The sequence below is a fragment of the Phalacrocorax aristotelis genome, chromosome 11 (assembly GCF_949628215.1).
Source record: "Phalacrocorax aristotelis chromosome 11, bGulAri2.1, whole genome shotgun sequence".
Lineage (NCBI taxonomy): Eukaryota > Metazoa > Chordata > Aves > Suliformes > Phalacrocoracidae > Phalacrocorax > Phalacrocorax aristotelis.
The window spans coordinates 22,586,663-22,606,130 of NC_134286.1; the positions used below are offsets into that span (position 1 = coordinate 22,586,663).

Genomic DNA, 19,468 nt, shown 5'->3' on the forward strand with positions numbered 1-19,468 from the left:
TGCAAGACAAATGCAGGTGTTTTCCTTGTCATGTAGTGAGTCTGTCTCATTTGCAAAGCTTTTGCTTTAGGAAATATTTTTAGACCAGATATGTGCTGTTTGGTACAATAACATTAAGGGTATTTGGTTTTTTTCTTGTTATTTCGAGTGAAACCTGCTATGTCATGTGGGTTTCTTCAATCAAAATTCCCCAGTGACAGTTCTTCTGAGTCATCACATTTTAGGAAATAGCTATTGGAAGTCTTTTCACCCCTGTTCCCAGCTTCCAAACCATTTAAAAGAGCTGTAATAGATACTAGAAGAGTCTTAATCAGCGATTAAGACATTAAACACCATTGTCACCCCCCTTTTCCCCTCCCCACGGCCACCCACACATCTTTCTACTATACCTCCTACCTCCCCCACATCAGCTCCTGGCTCCCTCTGAGTTTGGCGCTCAGCAAAAACAGGGACCTAATGGTAATGCCTGGATGGAGAAGGAAATTCATACACTTTTATGCCTGTGTGTACTCTGATCCTTGACTCTGGGGTGCAAAAAGGTATCGTGTTACTGCTGTAAGAGCATTATGTGCTTGTTCTGGAGGTCTCTGCGGCTGCTCGGCCATTGACTCTTGGAAGTATGTTACTCAATGCCATAGAGAGAATGAGTCTTCTAGCTGTGCGATAGAGATGATACACATGTCCACTGACATGAAAATAATGTTATGTGGTAAAATCCCCCTGGATTCTCTGTATCTTACTTCCAGCTGAAATACAGCATTTGTGGATGCTTTGCTGGATGAGTTTGAGCAGGGTGTCTGGGTGGAAACAACTCTCTTCTAAGCACTGAAATAGTTTTTATTTATGTATTTAAAATCATAAATATAAGAAGACAAAAAAAAAAAAAAACCAAAACCCCACAAACCCCAAACCTGCATGTCTGTAAGAATAATGAAGCAATAACCTTCTGTTTCAGTCTGCTTTCCTGGCACCACTGCTCAGCCCTAGCAAATGCATGGAGGGAGGCTGTAGAGTCAAACAGAAAGTAAAGGGAAATACAATTCACCGGATATTTTGCAGCCTTGTCATTAGAAAACTGAGTAGGTGGAAGAGCTGGGTTTGGGTTAGGAATTTCTGATCCCGCCCCGTGCTTGGCTCCCTTCTCCCTTTTCACCTCTGACTTACTCAATGTAGAAGTCAATAATATGACAATGGTACGTTAGGCGAGCGTGGGACAGGTATTTTGCCTCTCCTCCCAGATCAATCCTCCTTCCTTCCCTCCTGCTCCTCCGCTGCTTTCTTCGGCAGCATCCTTCTTCCTACATTCCGGGCAATAACAGGGACCAGAAGGGCTTTGGTATCTTGGTTCCCACCCGGAACCCCTTTTCCCTGGGTTTTGCCCAGTGTCTCACACATGAGCTGAATAAGCCCTCCTTTACTTTCCCTCCTCACCATGCTTTGATGGCCATTTCCTGGGACAACAACAGAAGAGAAATAATTAGCAAAGCTCACAGCAGTAACAAACCATGAAAATCTTTGCCCTTCAATTCAACTGTTTGGCATTATCAAGGAGAAGAAATGCAAAACGGTAACACTCTTTAATTCATTAATGCCTTAATTGATTTCACAGAATTTCTTTGCAGCCACTTAAAGCAGTCTCTCTTCTCTGCTTTTTATGAACTGCAAGTACAAAGGATGGGTATGGAAGACAAGGCTGCCACTCGCAGAAATAAATGAAAATACTGATGTAGCGTAAGTTGCCTGAAAGCAAAAAATATCAAATTCTTTCCTGTTCTGCTGAATTTGGCATGCATCACAAATACAAACCTTCTGCACTTCCAGTACTCCGTCTGTGAAGAAGAAAAGGGCAATCTTTTTTTCCCCATTAATAACAAGCACCTAAGGGGCAATGAGAGCAACAGGGAGCAGCCCAACCCGGCGAATTTATATTTTTGTCAAAAGAAACCCTCCTCAATCGCTTGTCAGAGATGAATGCTGGTGAGAGAACGGGGGCTTCGAAATGCAATGGAGCTGTTGTCATACAGAGTGTGTCTCCTTTCAAAAACACTTCCAATGGTATTTATTTTTTGTATTGATTTCAAGAAGCTCTGGCTACAATACAGGTCCTCTTTTGGCATCAGTGCTTCTCTCGAGAATACTTTCCAGGTGTTTTTTTGAACACAGATGTAGAGCTGAGGAATCAAATCAGCGACGCAGCAGACAAAGGGAACGGCTTCAAAGGTTAACCCATTGTCATGGGTTGGCCTTACTTTCCTGGCATCTTTGCCTGGACATGTTAGGCCAAAGATGCTCTTGCTTTTGGGAGAGAAGAACCCTTTTTCTCCTGTTGCTCCCTAAAAGTCTAACGCACATCCAGAAGGTAAGAATGATGCTTCTAGAGAACAAAAAAAAAAAGTGCAGATTGCTCAATTTGAAAGAAAACGGATTTTTTTCTCCCATTTTATTTTAAGTGGAGATGGGCTTTAATAAAAAAAGGGTTGCTGGGTCGGAAGGGATGTGTCCTCCCTTACTTCTGACGGAAACCAGAGCAGATGAGCAGGCCCAGCACTGACAGGCAACGGGTGTTTCCCTCGCTGAAATGAAATCTAAATTTACCTTTCGTGGGTGTTCTCGCCCCGACACCCCCCCAGGTGTTTTGTGCTGGACGGCTGTCAACCAGGCGGCCAGTTTGGGTCACCTCCATGTAAAGCTTTGGTTTTGAAAAGCAGTTTGAGGCTGAAATGGGGCTGCATTCAGGGCATTACGGGTCTTTCTAACTGGGCACAATGGAAAGGGCGACCACGGACCAAGGGTGTTTCTTCCCGTCGCTTTTCAACATGTGTTTCTCTGAGCGGCGTGGGAGAACAACCTGCACTGATGAAGATGATGGAAGGACTGTGAAGGGGTTACTGCTACTCTGATGCTTCCAAATATTTGGGGTTCAGGAAGAGTTCAGGCACCTGAAATGCATTATCTTAGCATCTTAAACAGGTGAAAATCTGGAGGAAAGAGTAGTAAAAATTTGCTTTTCATTAACACAAGCTGATGATTTAGCTAGCACTTTTGGTACTGAGAGCATGCAGCCACATACTATTTTGAGGTTTCACTTGTTTTTCTGCCAAGTTCTAGTTTCCAGACGAGCTTTATTTTCGAGTGGGAGCTAAGGACTTCTGAACAGTATGTCAAGCATCATCCACTGGATCTGCTAATTTGCGGCTAGATTGTGCAACGCAGCCAATGTGACTAATTTTAGATGTGCCTCGCAGGGCGAGTGCGGAATGGCTTTACTTAAGTACAGGCTGGGGGAACAGCCCCAAGCACGAGGATTAATTGTGTAAGAATTTAGTATAATCATGGGTGAGGCTTAGATGATGCAGCCCTTTCTTTTACTTCTGTGCTGTTAATGTGAACTTTGTGGTCAAGAGTTTGCTAGAATATTATTTATAATACACTCAGTTCCTAAAAACCTTTTATTTCTCAGTAGCAGAACCCCACCCCTTCTGAGGTCTCAGCAGACAGTCTGGGAAAAGGGGCTTTCTCCTGTTCTGTCGTGGGGCCACCTCTTTGCCATTAGCCTTCTCACATCTTTGTTGGATGTAGATGTTGCCTTCAATACACTTGTTTTTACCTCAGTAAAGCACACGCGCGATACCAGCCTTCCCAGGCAGCCACGCTGCTGCCTAAGCAACCGTATTCTTTCTGGAGCATTTCATGTAGGGTGGTTTGGGTTTTTTTTCCCCAGCAAGTAGTAAAGCTGACCTGAAATACATGTGGTGTTTGGACTGGAGTTTAATTTCCCAAGAAAGGCTGAAATCCTGCAAGTCAACAGTAAAACCTGACTGACTCTAGTGAAGTGAGGATGAAGGGGCAGTAGCCGGTATATAACCCCCATAACACTGGGACTGTGTGGGTACTTTCATCCAGAAAGAGCAAGACCCTGGCCCAGCTTCTCACTCAGCAGACTGCAGAAGCCCGATGCACTCGTGCCCTGCCCGTCCCCCACTTCGCAGCTCTGTTCTGCCCGGAGGCAGGAGTGGATCCAGCTCTCTGTATCGCCAGAGCGGCTTCCCAGAGCTTGCAGAGGTTTGCCCCCGGCAGGGATTTGGCTGGCAAGACTGAAGAGAGCCTGGCGAAAGGAAAGAGGGAAATCTGCAACGACATCTGAGAGGAGACTTCGTACTGAGATGAATTGTGCAGAAGAGTCAAAAAATTGAAAGCAGAGTTTATAATGTGGACAAAAATGTTGAGATTAGATCCTGATGTTTGCCTGAAATTCAGAGGAAAATTCCCCATAGAGCAGTGTGCTTTGAAAGAGGCTCTTCCTGTGCTGCTGCTGCCAGATTTGGTTCAGTTCATCGTCAGTGCGGCTTGGCCTGGTGAGAATAAAGCTCCAGCACCTTTGCCGAGGGCAGTGCGAGCACCCTCGCAGTTATGGCCAGCAAGGCGGACTGTTTAATGCCTGCTATTGCTCTCTGACCATGGGACCCTAGAGCTGGCTATGCAGTATTGCGAACAGAAACCTTTACGTGGAAGGCACGCGGCAGGGGAACCATTGCTGCAGCCCAGGGAGTGAGGAGAGGTGAGCCAAGACCATGGATTTGATCTTACGGACTTTCCCAACCTAAATGATTCTACAATTTGTGTCTGGCTGGGTTTCTGCAGCTCGTAGGAGGTTTGCTCAGTCTCATCCCTTCCATTAAAACCGTTATCCTGAGGGAGCTCCCGCTTGCTAGCTAGTTTGAGATACTTTTTTTTTTCCCCTCACTGCTGTCATTTTGTTGTCACAGCTCCTAACTGATTGCTCAGCACTGGTCACCCACAGCACCAGAGCTCAGGTTTTATTCTCATGATTAGGACCTTACAAACGCCTTTCACGAAGCACCACGCGCATCAGCAGCTCGGTACCACCATGTCCATCGCTGCTGGAAATGGTGCCTTTTCCCACCATCAGCAACAGCAGTTTTAACCTCCCTGCCTGGCTCGCTGCTGATTTACAGCGCTTCTAACACATCTATGCCTGCCTGGGACTGCTTCATGGAAACTCGGCTACACCGAGAGGCAGAGGAAGAGAAAATGCTCAGGAGGCCAAGCAGGAGAGGTAACAGCCTCTGTACCGTAGCAAGAGACAGTGATTAAGGAGGGAGCTTTGCAGATGTTTATGGAAACCTGCCCCAGGTCTGGAAGGATGTGCACAGACAAATGCTTGAGAACTGGATGCAGGGAGGCACCGTGGCCCAGTTGGAAATGGAGACCGGCAATGATTAATGCAGGGTACGAGATGATAGCTAGCAGGGAGCGGGCTGGAAAGGGGTGTGCAAGTGGAAGCCAAGAGCCCTGCAAACCAAAGGGGCCCTTATCTCCCTGTTTCTCCAGCAAGAGAAGGTGAAATGAGGCGGCTGTGGGGCCGGGCTGGCACTGCCTGGCCAGGGCGATAGGGTGCTCTCTGCACCTGCGCTGGCTGCTGGCACCAAGATGAAAAAAAACACAGAAAGCACAAAGAATAATTACTCAATGCAAAGAAAAAGTATTAAAACCAACAAAAGCTGAGAAAAAGCTGCTGTGCTCCTGCCTTGGCCATCGCTCCCAAAACACTTCAGATATGTCTTATCTAGCTGAGATCCAGGCTCCATCAGACTAATTCTGAATTTAAAAGAGCTCTAATTAGGCTGTTCACTGGCCTCTCAATTGCATTTGAATCGAACCATGGAGCCCAAATACTGAAGTTAAGGGTGTCCTTAACCCAGGCTTCAGGTGCAACCTTAGCACCTGGGCAGTGGGGTAAGGTGAGGGGAGGTATGGGGGGCAATAAGAGATGCCATGACAAGTCGCAGTGTGCCCCCAGCGCCGGGCAGCGACAGGACTCCCCTCACCTCTTGGTGTGCTGGTTTCCCTTATTACTAAAATGACTGGGGGGGGAGCGGGTGCGTGCGCAGAGCGCCCAAGCGCAGTCCTTTCCCACTCTGCTGGGCTTCGAGGCACCATTACGCGACTAACAAGAACAAAAAATGTCACTGGAAGGAATGCTGCTGTTTAAATGACTCACTCGTGGCTTTGTTTCAGCTGCTACAACATTGCAGAACTAATGGCCAATCACTAACATTACAGCAACGTCCTTGTCACAAATGAATGCACACATTGAGCTTTATTTCTGTAATGTCATCGGGCTGGCAGATAATGGGAAAGAAGAATTTTTGCCCGTAAATTGCAGCACATGTTAAAAATGGCAAGTAGAAAGGAGAGGAGCTTGTGAATCACCTCACCGATCAAGGATTTACAACTCTTAGTGCTGGTCAGAGCAGGGGAACATAGGGAGATGACAGAAGTCTGCATTTGCTGAACCAGCTGTACTAGCAAGATGTGTCTGGGAAGCGAGAGGGCAATTAATTAAATACAAAAGGAAATAAAGCAAAGAGGAAAGAAAGGAAGGAGAGGAAGGAAAACAAGAGAGCGAGAGGGGAAGAAAGGAAGAAAAAGAACGAACATAAGAAGGGAGGAACTTCATCCATTTGCAAGTCTAAAGCTACGCAGGTGGAGCAGGACCCCCTCAAGGCACTGCCCAGGCCGAAGGCGCTGCAGAACGGCTGGTGCTGGGGTTGGCCTCGCTGTGGGAAAAGGGATGCGATGTGGGGCTCGGCTGGGACCAGTTAAACACACTGCACAGGGTGACCGGCAAGGGGGGAGCAGGTGGGTGGGCTCTAGACCAGGGAATTACACCGGGAAAGCAGGCGGAGAGCGTGGCTTGCGGCATCTCCCCAGGCTGTGGGGCCCGGCGGCGGTGAGCCAGGCATGGGGCTGCTCTTTGGGGCTCTCCTGGACCACCTGGCTGGGAATGCTTAGTGCTTCTTCAGAGGGGGGCTGTGGTGTCCCAAGTGCCCGGTGCAGCGGTTTGGGGTGGCCCTTGGGAGCACCCAGAGAGGCGGCGAGAGGCAGGCGCAAACGAGGCACGAAGAGGCTTTCGCCTATGCTGTGTAGGGACTGCAGGCGACTGCGATTGCCACCGCAGGCACTGTCAGCTCTGCACCGGACCCCTTTGATCAGCACGGGCTTTATTCCTTTTGCAAGCCCTTGACCTTTCTGTTCCTTTCAAATACGCTGAAATTTCTTACGCTGGCCTGCTTGAAATGCTGTCCCCTAATACACCACCCTCTTCCCACCACCTTAGTCTTCCAGTCTAATCATTCACCAGTTTTAGCACGGAATTCTAGTCTCAGAAGTCAAATAATAACAACGCTCCTTCCAGAGCAGGTTTAAGTTGATACGAGCCATAAGTCAAGAGGAACAATTTTTAAAAATTTTTAAAATCAATATATTTTACTGAGCCAAGCATTGCTATGTCACTCATGGTGCCTTCGTTTGCTAAGTCTTTTTACAGTCCACTTAGCCTGCAATCTGCCTGCTGTTTGCTCTGAGCACTCCACTCGACCGGACAGGGACAGTAACCGCGATCGGCTTCGCTAGCTGGTTTTTTTTTTATGCTTAGTTTCACTTGAAGGGTCTCCGCCGCAATGTTTGGACAGAAACACTGCAGGGACATGGTTATTTGTTTAAACCATCTGTTTCCATTGGCACGAAGATAGCCCATCACAATATTTCTGTTGGTCTTCAAACTCTTTGCACACCTGGCAGCGGCCGGACGTGTTAGCAGAGCCAAGTGACGCGATCCTGCTGTTACCAACAGTTCATGCTAGTTTGGTGCAGGTATAAATAATGCTTAGCACTGAAGGCAATGCCCTTTTCCTGCTGCCCTCACTGAAGTTCTCATCCTCCAGGAATTATAACCAGGGTGTGTGTGGTGGAATTCAAACTGGCATTTCTACAGCAGTTTATATCAGCCTTTCTCTTCCAGTAAAAGCTTTTTGTTTGTGTTTGGTGCAGGATAAATAAGGCCTTTAACTGACTACATGACTGGGTATTACTAACATGACTTTTCATGAAAAGCCAAAAGAATTACTGAGTCAGGGCATAAACCAGCGCTGAGTAGCCTCCGCATCGCTCTCCCCTGGGGTTCTTCTCTCTGGGTTTTTGGGGACCTGTTATTCCCTAGCTGTAAAACATCCCCATTAGCTCCTGACCCTGCTTCTGGTCGCAAAACTCAAAATGCATCTGTCTGGGCAGCGTGAAGGAACATTTTAACAGTGAACGCAAGCTTTGGTGGGTGCTGCCTCCTGGGAATGTGCTCTGATTTCTCTTTCACCACCCCCAGGAGACACCTGCTACCTCAAACTCTGCAGTCTGGCTTCCCATGTGGTGGCAAATCAGCGGGGTCAGGATGCCCAAGGTGCAAGAAGTGGATGGGAAAACCCAACCGCCTGTTCCCCTTTGCCAGGTAAGTGTCGTTACCAGCCGCTCCAGAGTAAAACCACGTTGTATCCCCACACGACGAACAACTCGCTCCTCCCTGTCCAGAGATGTCATTAACGGAGCCCCTGGGTAGCACTAAATTATGTGCGAGGCTGAAACCACTCATCTGTAATCAGGCAACAGAATCAAACTTGTTTAATGGTACATCCAGACAGTAAAAATAAGGCCAGTGTAACTGCGCTAGCAACACCGATAACAACAGCATGACACATCCTTGAGCAATTTGGCTGCGCGCTCGCCTCCCCAGCCGGCGCTGGCAGCAGGCACAGCCGGCGCTGCCTGCAGCGGGCAGGCCACACACCGTCCGGCAGCCCCTTCTCCGCGGCATACAAAAAGCTGTTGGTTTTCTCCATCCATCTCCTTTTGCCCCCGGCGATGCTGCCCGCACCTGAGAAGCAGGCTGCGTGTACCTCCGCCGGCATCCGGGCTGGGGCAGGTGCCGCGGGCAGGATACGTACCTTGCATGTCAAAGCCCCTTTAGCAGCACCTTCGCAGTCACCGTTACTGTCGCCGGCAAACAGCAGCTACCTTCAGGTGGCGATGCCGCAGGACCAAACGCGGTAGCTTTGTGGGGAGCCTGGACGCTCGCAGTCCTTAGAGACCGGGCACAAACCATCCTGGAAGCAGACCCAGAGACCGCGGCGCCCGTCTCGGCTCTCGCCACAGCTACGCGTATTTATTGTATTTGATCCTATTTTCTTTTCCTGGTCCAAAGACTCTGGATTTCCTTTGTATAGCGTGAAACCACCGCAGCAGCAGGGCTGGCCAGGGACTCCTCTCTTGCTGCCCTGGATCTGTGGGGGAGTGAAACTTTGAGGAAATCGGTGCGCCGGTCACCTATTCCCTCAAAACCCAGCCTGTAGGATAAGGGCTCTGTTAGGAGAGGTGGCAACGCGGTTACAGCTCCCCTTAGGACCACAGAATAACCCTCCCTGGTCCTGACCCACTGTGTGTGTACACACAGCGCCCACCACGTTACGGGCACCAGTGCTTTTGCCTGTTGGAGTAGGGCTTTTGGTGGCATCACCTGGGTGTCCCCTGGGAGCACGAGGGCCCTCCACAGCTGGCCGTGGGCACCAACGTAACAGAGCTTGGCTCTAGCCAAACCAAAAAATAAATTACAAAATAGAAACGATGGGGTTTAGGTTGGAAAAGGCAGCAAGTGACAGAATTTTTTACGCTTGCACTATTAGCGCACTTTGCCTGTCTCGGCCTTTGCTGCATTTGGGCCCGTGAGGCTCTGTAAGAACCACACACTTTCATGTCAGCTGAGAATTGGATGGGGAGCAGAGCGTGCCCTAAGGCTGCTCTTTTTTGGCACAGGAAAAGCACTGGTCTGGCTGCTGGGGACTTAAAATACAGCAAATGGCACTTCTTTGAATTTATCCAGCTTCCAAACAGAAAACAAAGAACACGTGCGATGGCACGAATATACAGAAAGCAATCCCACTTCAAGCTGTGCTAAAATACCTTCGACTCAAAAAGTCCCTGCAGCCTGGGCTGCACGGGAGTGACTGATGGTAGAAAAGCCATCACAGGTCGAGGTCAGCCAGCATCAAATTGATATTGAAATGACCTGGGCGGTACGGCTCAAGAAAGCTCGGCTCAGCCCATTCATCTAGGCAGGCCAGCTCTCGCCCGGGATGAAGAAATAGCCAGTGTCAAAGGGCTGCTGAGCTAACGGCAGCAGCGACTTCCACTCCTGCAAATGACTGACTTGTTCAAACCTGCTGCTCACTTCACACGCTGGCACAGTTTCGCAGTGAATGTGATACAGTGGCAACCCAGCCTATATAAAACCTGCCTTAGCAATCACTGTCGTCAGGAGGAAGAGGTATTTCCTCTTAAGTGGCCGAGCTAAACTATTGCCAAGCGTTTCCAGTCTGGATCAGGCCAGTCACTAAACCTGCGGATCAGGTACTGCTTTCAGTTACACCTGTAGTAAGCCTGTGGTAGGTCACTGGGGTTGTTCCCACTTATACCAGTTCAGAAAAGAGTCAGGAATATTTTTGGTTTGGGGTTTGTTTTTTTTTTTTTAACCTCAGTTACACAGTTCTGGGGGAAAAAATCCCACAGATGAACGGAGACCCTGGATGGCTGTTGTACGGGTAAGAGGAGCCCTGGCTGTAATTTGTTTGGCATCACCACCCAAGGGCAAACCGTGCTGTGGGCGAAGGCCACCTCCCTTCTGAGTGCCTGTGAACCTGCAAAGGCGTGAACGCACCTGTGCACCCCCTCTGAGTAGTTGCTTCATGAATAAAAGCTTCACAGCTTTTGTAAAAGAAGGAGAGTTAAAAAGAGAAGCAAATATACCCTCTTAATGCTTTACCAGATTTAAAAAAAAGGGAATAAAACATCTTTTATGAGCTAACTTGCACTGACTTCTAGGCCCAACCAGCAAGACAGCACTGAGCCTCTTGCAGCCTGAATTCTCAGAGGTTATTTATAAGCCAGTTTAGTACCATGGTTTATTCTGAAAAATGTAGATCCCAGCAAAACTGAGGGTGTGTTCCCCTCCAGCAGCACTAGGGGTACAAAAGCCAGGCAGGCTCGGGCTGCATACGGCACGGCTCCCTGCCATTATAGCAACAGGGCAAGAAAGCGCGGCCGTAGGCAGAGCTGCGCGTGCTCGGCCCTCGTCGCCGCTCCAGACGCCATCGGCAGCGCTGCTCCCCAGCTGTGAGCCGCAGAGGGGCGGCCAGCGGCGGCACAAGAAGCCCCAGACCAGAGCACTTTTTTTCAAGCACTGGTGGTTTCTTTATGAGGCAATGGCCTCTGCAAGGGTTTAACTTTTGTATATATTCCCCTAATTAAAAACCCCCACAGCGTTACTGTCCTGGAGGGGTTTTTTGTTGTTGTTGCTGTTGTAACCAGTGCTGAAGGAGGGAAGTGCTCCGTGTCCCTCGGCCAGCGCGTGTGCCACCAGACCGGCTGTGGCTGGCGTGTCGACGGGGAGGCGCTCGAGGGAGGTCTGGGAAAGGGCCCTGGGGGTGGCTCTTGGGACACAGAACCATCTCTGAGCCGTTGCTGCTGCCCGGCCCGGCCTGTGGAAAGGGCTGAGCCCAGAGACCCTGTCAAACCTGCAAGAGGTAACAAATTACTGTGGCTCTGAAATCAGAATGTGCACATCTTCACCAGGAGGCATTTTGCCTGGAGAAAGCTGGAAAAAAAAGGATGTGAACATTAAAAGCATTTTAAAAAATACCACGTAGCTCTTTCCCGTAGCAAAGGTAAGAGATTCAGACAAATAAACACCAGTTTTACAACTTGCACCTGCAGTTTTGGGGCGATACATTCGCAGCTAAACAGCTAGCGTCCTTCCTTAGCAGCGAAAGAGGGCAAAACCCTCGGCGGACAGTGCTTAGACTTGTGCTCAAAAAATACCAGTTATTCCCGCTGCATCCCCAGCAACATGCAATTCCAGGTTGTTCTTTAATAACCCAGCACAGATGGTGCCTTACATGATTTGGAGGCTGCTGACCTGCTCCTGCACTTAGTGCAAAACCTGCCGCTGCTTCTTAGCTACAGATTAACAAGAAAATTTATTGTCTGGGGTAGGCTGGGATCTGTAATCCCGGCACCATCAGTCAGCTTGAAAGGCTGAGTCCTTAAAAAGCAACAGCTCATCTGTAATGCCATGGATATACACACGGATAAACCAGAGACGGCTTTGACGTACGGAGCCGGTCATACACCATTCCTGTCACGTCACAAACGTATCGGCCTAAAAGCTTTACTCGGTCTATTACCGGTCCCAAGCGGCGCCGGGGCCTGACTGTGCCCGCGGCGGCTGCGGCTCTACCCGGCGGCGCCCCGTGTGTTGCACCACGCCGTGCCCTCAGCCGCGCCGCTCCGTCACTGCGCGGGCAGGTGAAGCAGCACGAGAGCCCGCCCAGCCGGGCAGGAGCAGTGTAGACATTCAGTTTAAGGTCATTTCCCCACCGATCATCGTGCTGAGGGCTGAATTCTGTACTTTGATGTGTGTAATAAAAGCTTTGGTGCAACATGGTGGACTCCGGTGCGTGTTTCAGTGACTTTTGGAATCCAGGTGTCAGCGATGAGCTGGCCACGGCTGTCCTGGAGAGCCCCTGCCGCTACCTCGGAGGGTCAGCGTGGGTTGTCATCCAGAAATACGGCCTAACGAACCTAACACCCCACAAAAGACATGAATTTTAAACTGGGTTTCTTTGGTTTTTGTTTTTGTTTTATGCGGCCGAAGTTGATAGCAGCTGGGTGGCTGGAGAAAGCTAAAACCAAACGACTACTGTCGCTAAATGCCGTGCATCAGTCGGCTCTCAAGCACCGGCCTTCCCGGCCGCGGGGTGCTCTCTCCGGCCAGGAAAGCAAGCAGCGGGCGGGAGCGTGTTGCAGGGGCAGGGAGGTTGTTTATTGCTTCTGAGCGAGCGTGCGTGGTGCTCTTGCTCCCAGCACGCACGCTGGGCGGCGGGGGTCCTTCCCCATTCCCTCTTTGTCAGGGCTGTTTTTTGGTGCCTTACACATCTTGGGCTACGGCTTGGCCTCTCCCTGACCCGTCCCCCGCCCCCGGCTCACATTTGCACCCTCGGAGTGGAGTGCAAAATTCTGGCAAGCTTTTTCTGGTCTGCGGAGATGGCGGTGCAGGGAGGAGGGGTGTTCTTCAGGGGGCGGTTTTATACCTAACTGCAGTTTGGCTCTGCTCTCCCCCGCAGCGTCCTCGGACCAGCGCCGCGCCAGTCCCCCCCCCCGAGCGACTTCGGTTACGCGCTACAAGAGAAACAGGATCATTTGACCAGGCGAAGCCCAGCACGGCCCCAACATCCTCTTCACTGCAAGCAATAATGTACGCAAGAGGAAAAAAAAAAAAAAGAAAAAAAAAAGCTCGGCTTGGGGTGGTGCTGAAGCAGCAGGTGGATGTGAAGCCGTGATGTTTGAGGGCTGGGTGAGCCTGCGCCCAACCCTGCTCAGCCTCCGGCCCCGCAGCCGCCTTGGTGCTCGCAGCTTTGCCTCTGTCCTGCCTCTCTCTTTCTCCCCGGGCAGAGCTGCTTGGCTTTCCCATCTTTTTTTTTTTTTATTCCCTTGTCTGACTGGTCTCCTAACACGTGCGGGCTGGCGCTGGGGCCAGGCCGTGTGCCAGCGAGCTGGCCATCACTCACCCAGGCAGGCGCCCGCAGGACAGGTAGGAAAGAGCAGAAAGGCGGCGGCGTTGGGGGAAGCGTCGCTCTTTGGCTGCAGCTGATTATAGCGGCTTGGTACGTGTGCCTGTGCGTTCCTCCGCGTGGCGACAGGCATCGCTCCCAGCCGCTGCGGCCTCTCGATGCCACGGTGCGGTTAACGCCGGTTCTCCGGGCCGTGACCGGATTTTTTGGGCTCTCTAGAAATACCTGACTCCGCTGCCTTACCTGTGAAACGCCACCGGGTTTCTGGAGGGAGTGCTTTGCCTTTCGGGGCGTAAAGCACCCGGTTCCCTCGCCCTGTGGGCTCTCGCTGCCTCCACGCCACGGGAAAACCCGGGCGGGAAGCCGCCCATCTCCGCGGGCTCGGCCCTCCGCAGCGGAGCAGCGCGCGGCCGGGCTCCCTCCCCTGGAAATGCCCCCCCCCCCGCTTCCGCGCGCGCTGAGCTGCTGCTTCTGCTGCTCCCAACGCGGTTGTCGTTTGACGCCTGTCTGGAGACCTGGGCTGCCTCCAGCTTTGGGCCGGAGCTGAGCAAAGGCCGCTAACAGAAAGCATTTTAAAACCATGTTTCGCAGAAGCCTGGAGCCGAGCTCCACTCAGAGCAACCCCTGCCAGCACTTGCAAGGCGCCGGTTTGTCAGCGTTGACCCTCCAGCTACTCCTTAACCATAGCGCTCGGGGCAGGCGGGGGGCACAAAGCAAGGGGGAGGTGGGATGGTTCGGCAACAATCCTACTTTTCGGTGACGCACGAACGCCTTGGTGTCGGCTTTGCTGACAAGCTGGAGCCCCACCCCAGCGATTCGTGCTCAGCCTTTGGGAAAAGAGGGAGACCGCTCTCAGGGAAATGATTTAAAATGCCTTCAGATGCCTTTTCACTTCTTTTTATTTAATTCCATAAATATTTTCATAAGGCTCAGTGTCTTTACAACACTTTTTTAAACACTTTTTTTTTGTTTGTTTTATACACACAACTTTGACACTTGTTTGACAGGGTCAAACAGTCCAATATAAACAAAATAATAAAACTGGCAAGTGCGGATCAGCTGGGTTACCAAAATCCTTTTTTTTTTTCTTTTTTTTTTCTTTTTATTTTTTTGCTCTTACTGTTAAAACCCCAAAAGCACTAAAATATCAGTATTTGGCTTCAAACTAGAATTTTAAAAACCTTTTTTTTTTTTTTTTTTTTTAAATTCTCTGCTACAAGTCCCTGTCGTCATAGTGCCTTTAAACTCCTACAGACTCTTCTTTTCTTCTTAAGGAAAAATAAGCTTGGTGATGCCATGCAGAACTTACAATAGCTACTAAATATACATGTTCCCTGAAATGTAGCTGCGATGAAAAGATGACAGAGCATAAAGAGAACAAAACCAGAAACCCAAAGCACCACAGTGTACTACCAATAACATTGCAATGGACGGCCAGTGACCGTCCGGAAACTGAAACAGATTTCAAATATATTTCTCTATGTATTATTTTTCTATTTACAACTGTTAGATGCACCTAGGTTGGTTCTTGTTTGATCTTTTTTGGAGAGGGTGGGGAGGCGAAAGTCTTGAATTTAGATCCTCTGTTCTAGTGGCTAGGTCAAGGGGTAATGCATGTCACTTGCCTAGGGAAGAGGGTCGGTTTATTTTTTTATATATATATATAGAGTCAGCCAGAGAAATACCGTAAACATGTAAGTTTGTTACAACTCTCTTGCTTCTGCATATGGAATGGTTAAGTGGGTTCCTCCTGTCTGGCATTGAAATGAAAGTCTGTATCGGATGCTCGGTCAAAAATCACCCCGATCTGATGGCGCCTGCGCTGCTCCCAGCGCGTTCGGCCACACGAGGCAGCCCAACCCCGCTCCCTACTGGGAAAGCCACGGTAGGGAGTAAAGTGGGGCCCAGTGCTGGTTCTTCGCTGTGCCAATGCTCCATCTCTTGCAGCACCTTGGCCATTTAGGGAGGGGAAGAGCTTTCTTGAGTGCCATGCCTGAGAGCCAAGCCCCTCTTCCCTCGGGAACAAACGCCTGCATCTGCTTTGCCGGCCGCCTGGCTTCGGCAAGCGCTAGCAACGCCAGCTCCGTTTGGCTTTCCATTTAAGAAAGAAGCTGCGAGTCCAACAAGTGGCCTTGTCAGATCAAGCGAGTCTTGATTTATGATGCAAATAATGGTGTGGCGGTGGTGTTTCTTTTTTCCTAGTGCTGAATATTTAGGAAGCATCTTCTCATAAAAATTATGGATGTCTCATTCTCACTCTCTGAGGCACAAAACAGTAAATGAACAGGCTTAACTAATGTGCTTGTTACTTTTTTTCCCTAAGCAATTAAAAAGGCAAAGGAATAAGTGAGATTTTCATCATGTTGACAACAGTTTGTAATCTCTCTCTCTTTCTCTCTCTCTCTCTGCATCTCTCCAGCCATTCAGAAACAGTAAAACATTTCAGTTAACGTCTGAGAGCCCATCTCATTCACGTCTTTAAATACCCACTCTGTTAAAGAAACAAAATAATATTTGCTACATATTCAATATTAAAATCTGACCATAAAAATGCAAAGATACAAAAGAGCATAAAAATAAATTCTGATATAAAATTGGGCTGCCCTCCTATTTGGGATTCCCGGTGTCTCGCTGCTGCCTGTCACAGAGGGGCCACTCTTCCTCTCCAAAACGCTCATCTGGTTAGCGATAGTTTCTAGATTATTAAAAAGTGCTGAGATTATTTGTGTACTTAAATTAAAAAATACAGCCGCTGCCTTGTAATACGCCCTGAAATAAAACAGGCTCCACAGAAACACTGAAACCACACTCTCTGCTCCTCCCATTCGCTTGAATGTCTTAGGGGAGAGAAAAAAGAAAAGGATCTCCGCGCGCGTTGGCCGGGGGTGCGTATGTGGTGTATCAGATTCAAAAGAAAATTATAAATACCGCGATCAATCGCTTCGCCCCCCCATTTTCAAAGGAGCTTGCAGAATAGCTCTGCAACGTTTTTAAGTTCATCTTCTAAATCTGGTTAAACAGTCTCATTTGCCCTAGGAAAAAAAGTCATCCTAGCGCACAATGATTTGTTTTACAAGCTCAAGCGTACGCTTTCGCGCTTGCGAACAAGCGTACTTAAGGCTGAAATTGTAGGAATTGTCTTTGAGAACAGAGCTATGAATCTCCAGAGGGAGAAAAAGAGAGAGAAAGAGACCTGGAGAGTTCAGCCAATCACTCCAGAGCCCACTGGCGCCGATACACCTGTGCGGAGCCACTGGTGCCGCTCACATTAACCCCATCACTGATTCGGGCTAGGTCACGCACTCGCCGTCAGGCGGCTAAACTTCTCAGGTCACATCCGTATCTTTCCTGCAAGGCAATTCTCAACTCCTCTGCAGCTCGGGGTGCGTTAAATAGCAGGTAAATACTTCCAATTACTGAGGCAATGATCCTTCCGCTAACGGGCCACTACCAGCAGCTCATGTTTTGCCTGGGAGGTCAGTGCCCGCGCGAGGCCGGGGATCTTACACGCGACAGGGCAGCGCAGGCAGCGAGAGCAGTCCTGGTCCTTGCTTTTGGGATCATTGCTCCTGTAAACGGCAATTAGTGGTTCATTAACGCAGGCCCGTGCGGGCCTGAGCGGGGCCGACAGGATGGGACCTTAGTTCCTGAAGAAAGAAAACTGGCCATTTGTTGGCGCCTAATAGCCAATTTTCCTCTAGCTGGAATGGAGGGCGTGAAGCCATCAGTTTTTTAAGCTTTTATCTTTGCACGGAACGCAAAGATAGGAGTGGGCTTTTCAGAGTCGTGTCTCAGCTTAAAAAGAAAAGAAAACAAAGATAACCCCGCAGAAATAAAACCAAATGCAAAAGAAATAAAAGCCCCTGATATTCTTTTCTCAGTCTTATTCCAAGTGTGAAAAAAATCACACTGAATCGAGAAAAAGACAGTGCTTCAAAAAAAAAAAAAAAGGCAAAAAAATTAACTGAGGAAATCCCAGCTCTCGCTTCCTAAACCACTGATCCCCCTTCTGCTTGTTTGCACCTGCCCACAGCAGAACAGCGAAAGCCAGAGAAATACTGCGCAGCAGAGCGTGGTGCACAAGGGAGCACATCCAGACAGGCACGCGTCAGACCAGGGAACGCGGGACGGGGACGGGGAAAGGGTCGATGCTCTTCACGGAAATGGTGACTCCGGGGACAGCCAAGGGGGGACGGAGAGGGAGGGAGAGGGAGCAGAGAGCTCCCGGCACTCCAAAACACAAACAAACCCCCCCATAAATAAGATCAAATAAAATATACACCAATGGAGTCCATGAGGAACTTCGATGACGAATTCACACAAGCGAGAAAGCGTTCTGGGATGCCAGTGACGACTTGAATGAAAATGAAGAAGAAAAGTAAATATAAAATAAAATTAAAAAAAAAAAGTCCGACCAATGGAATAAAATAAAATAGGTCACATGGTTAGAAATCATTGGTGCTTCCTAGTATCTAGTAGCAGATCGCTTCCCAAAAACAACAAAAAAAAGTTTTTGGTCCTTCTATATATATACATATGTATATATATTATTATTTTTAAAATGCGCGTGTGTGTATATATATATGTATATATATTTAGTTGCAACAGTGCTTCTCCGAAAAAAGGTCCATCTATAAATATAATTTTATTTATTTTTATTTTTAAATTTTAGTTCTTTTAAGTTAAAATTCTCCATCTCTCTAGGTATTATTTTTTGAATGGTGTTAACCTGCTGAAGTTTTGCCAGAAAGGTGCCTGGCTGCGTCTGGGTTCGGTGAACTCGAAGACCTGGGACTGGGATATGCCATCTGTCACCATGTATTGTCCCTGATTTAATGGATCCTGGGGTGGTGGGTAGGCTGGAGGAACCGACTTGGAGTAGCTCACACCTGCATCGATGATTGGGGGGAAAAAGAAACAGATCAGTCAAAGTGCAATTGGGTCAATAGTCTTTCTTCGTCATGCTCTCGCTTCTTATCGCTTAATAACCAGGGTCCCAAACAACAGGGAGACGTGCTAGAGACGGCAAATCTACAGAGGAACGCAGCAGCTGCCTAAACTCTGAGCTCAGAGGCTGCCTACGCTAGACCACGCGCTCAAGATTTGGAAAAGATCCATTACTTTTGTCTTGGCAGAGTTTCGCCTGCCCTCATGGAAAAGTCCTGCGTGAGCTATCGAGGCCCGAACCCGGCCCGGCCGCGTGCGGCATCGGTCTGGTCAGACGAAGGCAGACAAGCGCATCGCTCGACCCGCTCGCAAATTTAACACTTGCTGTTCCCCCGCTCGTTTTTCTCCCTCCCTCCCAGCTACGCCTGGAAAGCGGTTTTGCCCCAGCGCGCCCCGGTGACCAGCCCCGAGCAGCGCGACCCCGAGGACCGCTCGGCGCCAGCTCCTGGGAAGCTTGTAGGACTTTTCCATAGGGTTCGTTTTTCAGTTTACCAGTCTCGTTTCAGAAAAGGCTGATTCTGCACAATCCAAACTGGTAGCAATGGATGGGCTGGCAAGGCTACGCTTTCAGGTTCCAGATCCGTAATTCGGAGTCACGGCTCCCGTGCAGGAACGGGGTGGGGGGGATGCTGCCCGTACAGCTCTCCCGCAGAAAGGGGGGGCTTCAGCAAGCTGGGACCTACGCAACCCGTTGTAAAGGATGGTGTAGGAAGGGTGGCTCTGGGTGAATGGAAGTGGAGCAGAAGGGAGGCGTGTCACCACCAAAGTGTGGACTACAGGGAACAGTGAGAGAGAGAGATATATATATAGAGAGCTACTTCTGTGTTTCCTTCCCCGCAACACCACTGATGAGGGATAATCCCTCCTTCAGCCTCAGGGTAGCGTGATCGGCTGGAAACCACAACTCCAGAGAAGGGCAGGAAGGAGAGAGGAGCAGGGCTCTGAAGCAGGTTGCTGTAAGCTCTGGCCATCTCTGGATCCCCTCTGCTGCACGCAGAACTGCTCTTCCTTCTGCGGGGAGGGCAGCCCCGGCCGCAGGACGGGTG

General features: G+C 49.5%; 2 protein-coding genes across 5 annotated transcripts in view; one reads left to right on the forward strand and one right to left on the reverse strand.

Moving 5' to 3' along the window:
* Nucleotides 1-19,468, forward strand: part of LOC142063012 (uncharacterized) — a 313,397-nt gene that overhangs the window by 287,316 nt on the left and 6,613 nt on the right. The window contains exons 11-12 of the mRNA XM_075106291.1: nucleotides 8,183-8,304; nucleotides 13,025-13,159. Of these exons, the coding sequence (XP_074962392.1) occupies nucleotides 8,183-8,304; nucleotides 13,025-13,159 (257 nt within the window). The remainder of the gene's footprint in view (nucleotides 1-8,182; nucleotides 8,305-13,024; nucleotides 13,160-19,468) is intronic.
* ARHGEF9 (Cdc42 guanine nucleotide exchange factor 9) overlaps nucleotides 14,357-19,468 on the reverse strand; it is a 225,170-nt gene continuing 220,058 nt past the window's right edge. Inside the window, exons 13-14 of one of the 4 annotated variants that reach the window (XM_075106280.1) lie at nucleotides 18,205-18,364; nucleotides 14,357-17,829 (exon numbers count right to left, since the gene is read on the reverse strand). In XM_075106280.1, coding sequence (XP_074962381.1) covers nucleotides 17,631-17,829; nucleotides 18,205-18,364 — 359 coding nt within the window. In that variant the 3' untranslated portion in view covers nucleotides 14,357-17,630. The remainder of the gene's footprint in view (nucleotides 17,830-18,204; nucleotides 18,365-19,468) is intronic. The other 3 variants (XM_075106281.1, XM_075106283.1, XM_075106282.1) reach the window with 3 other exon arrangements.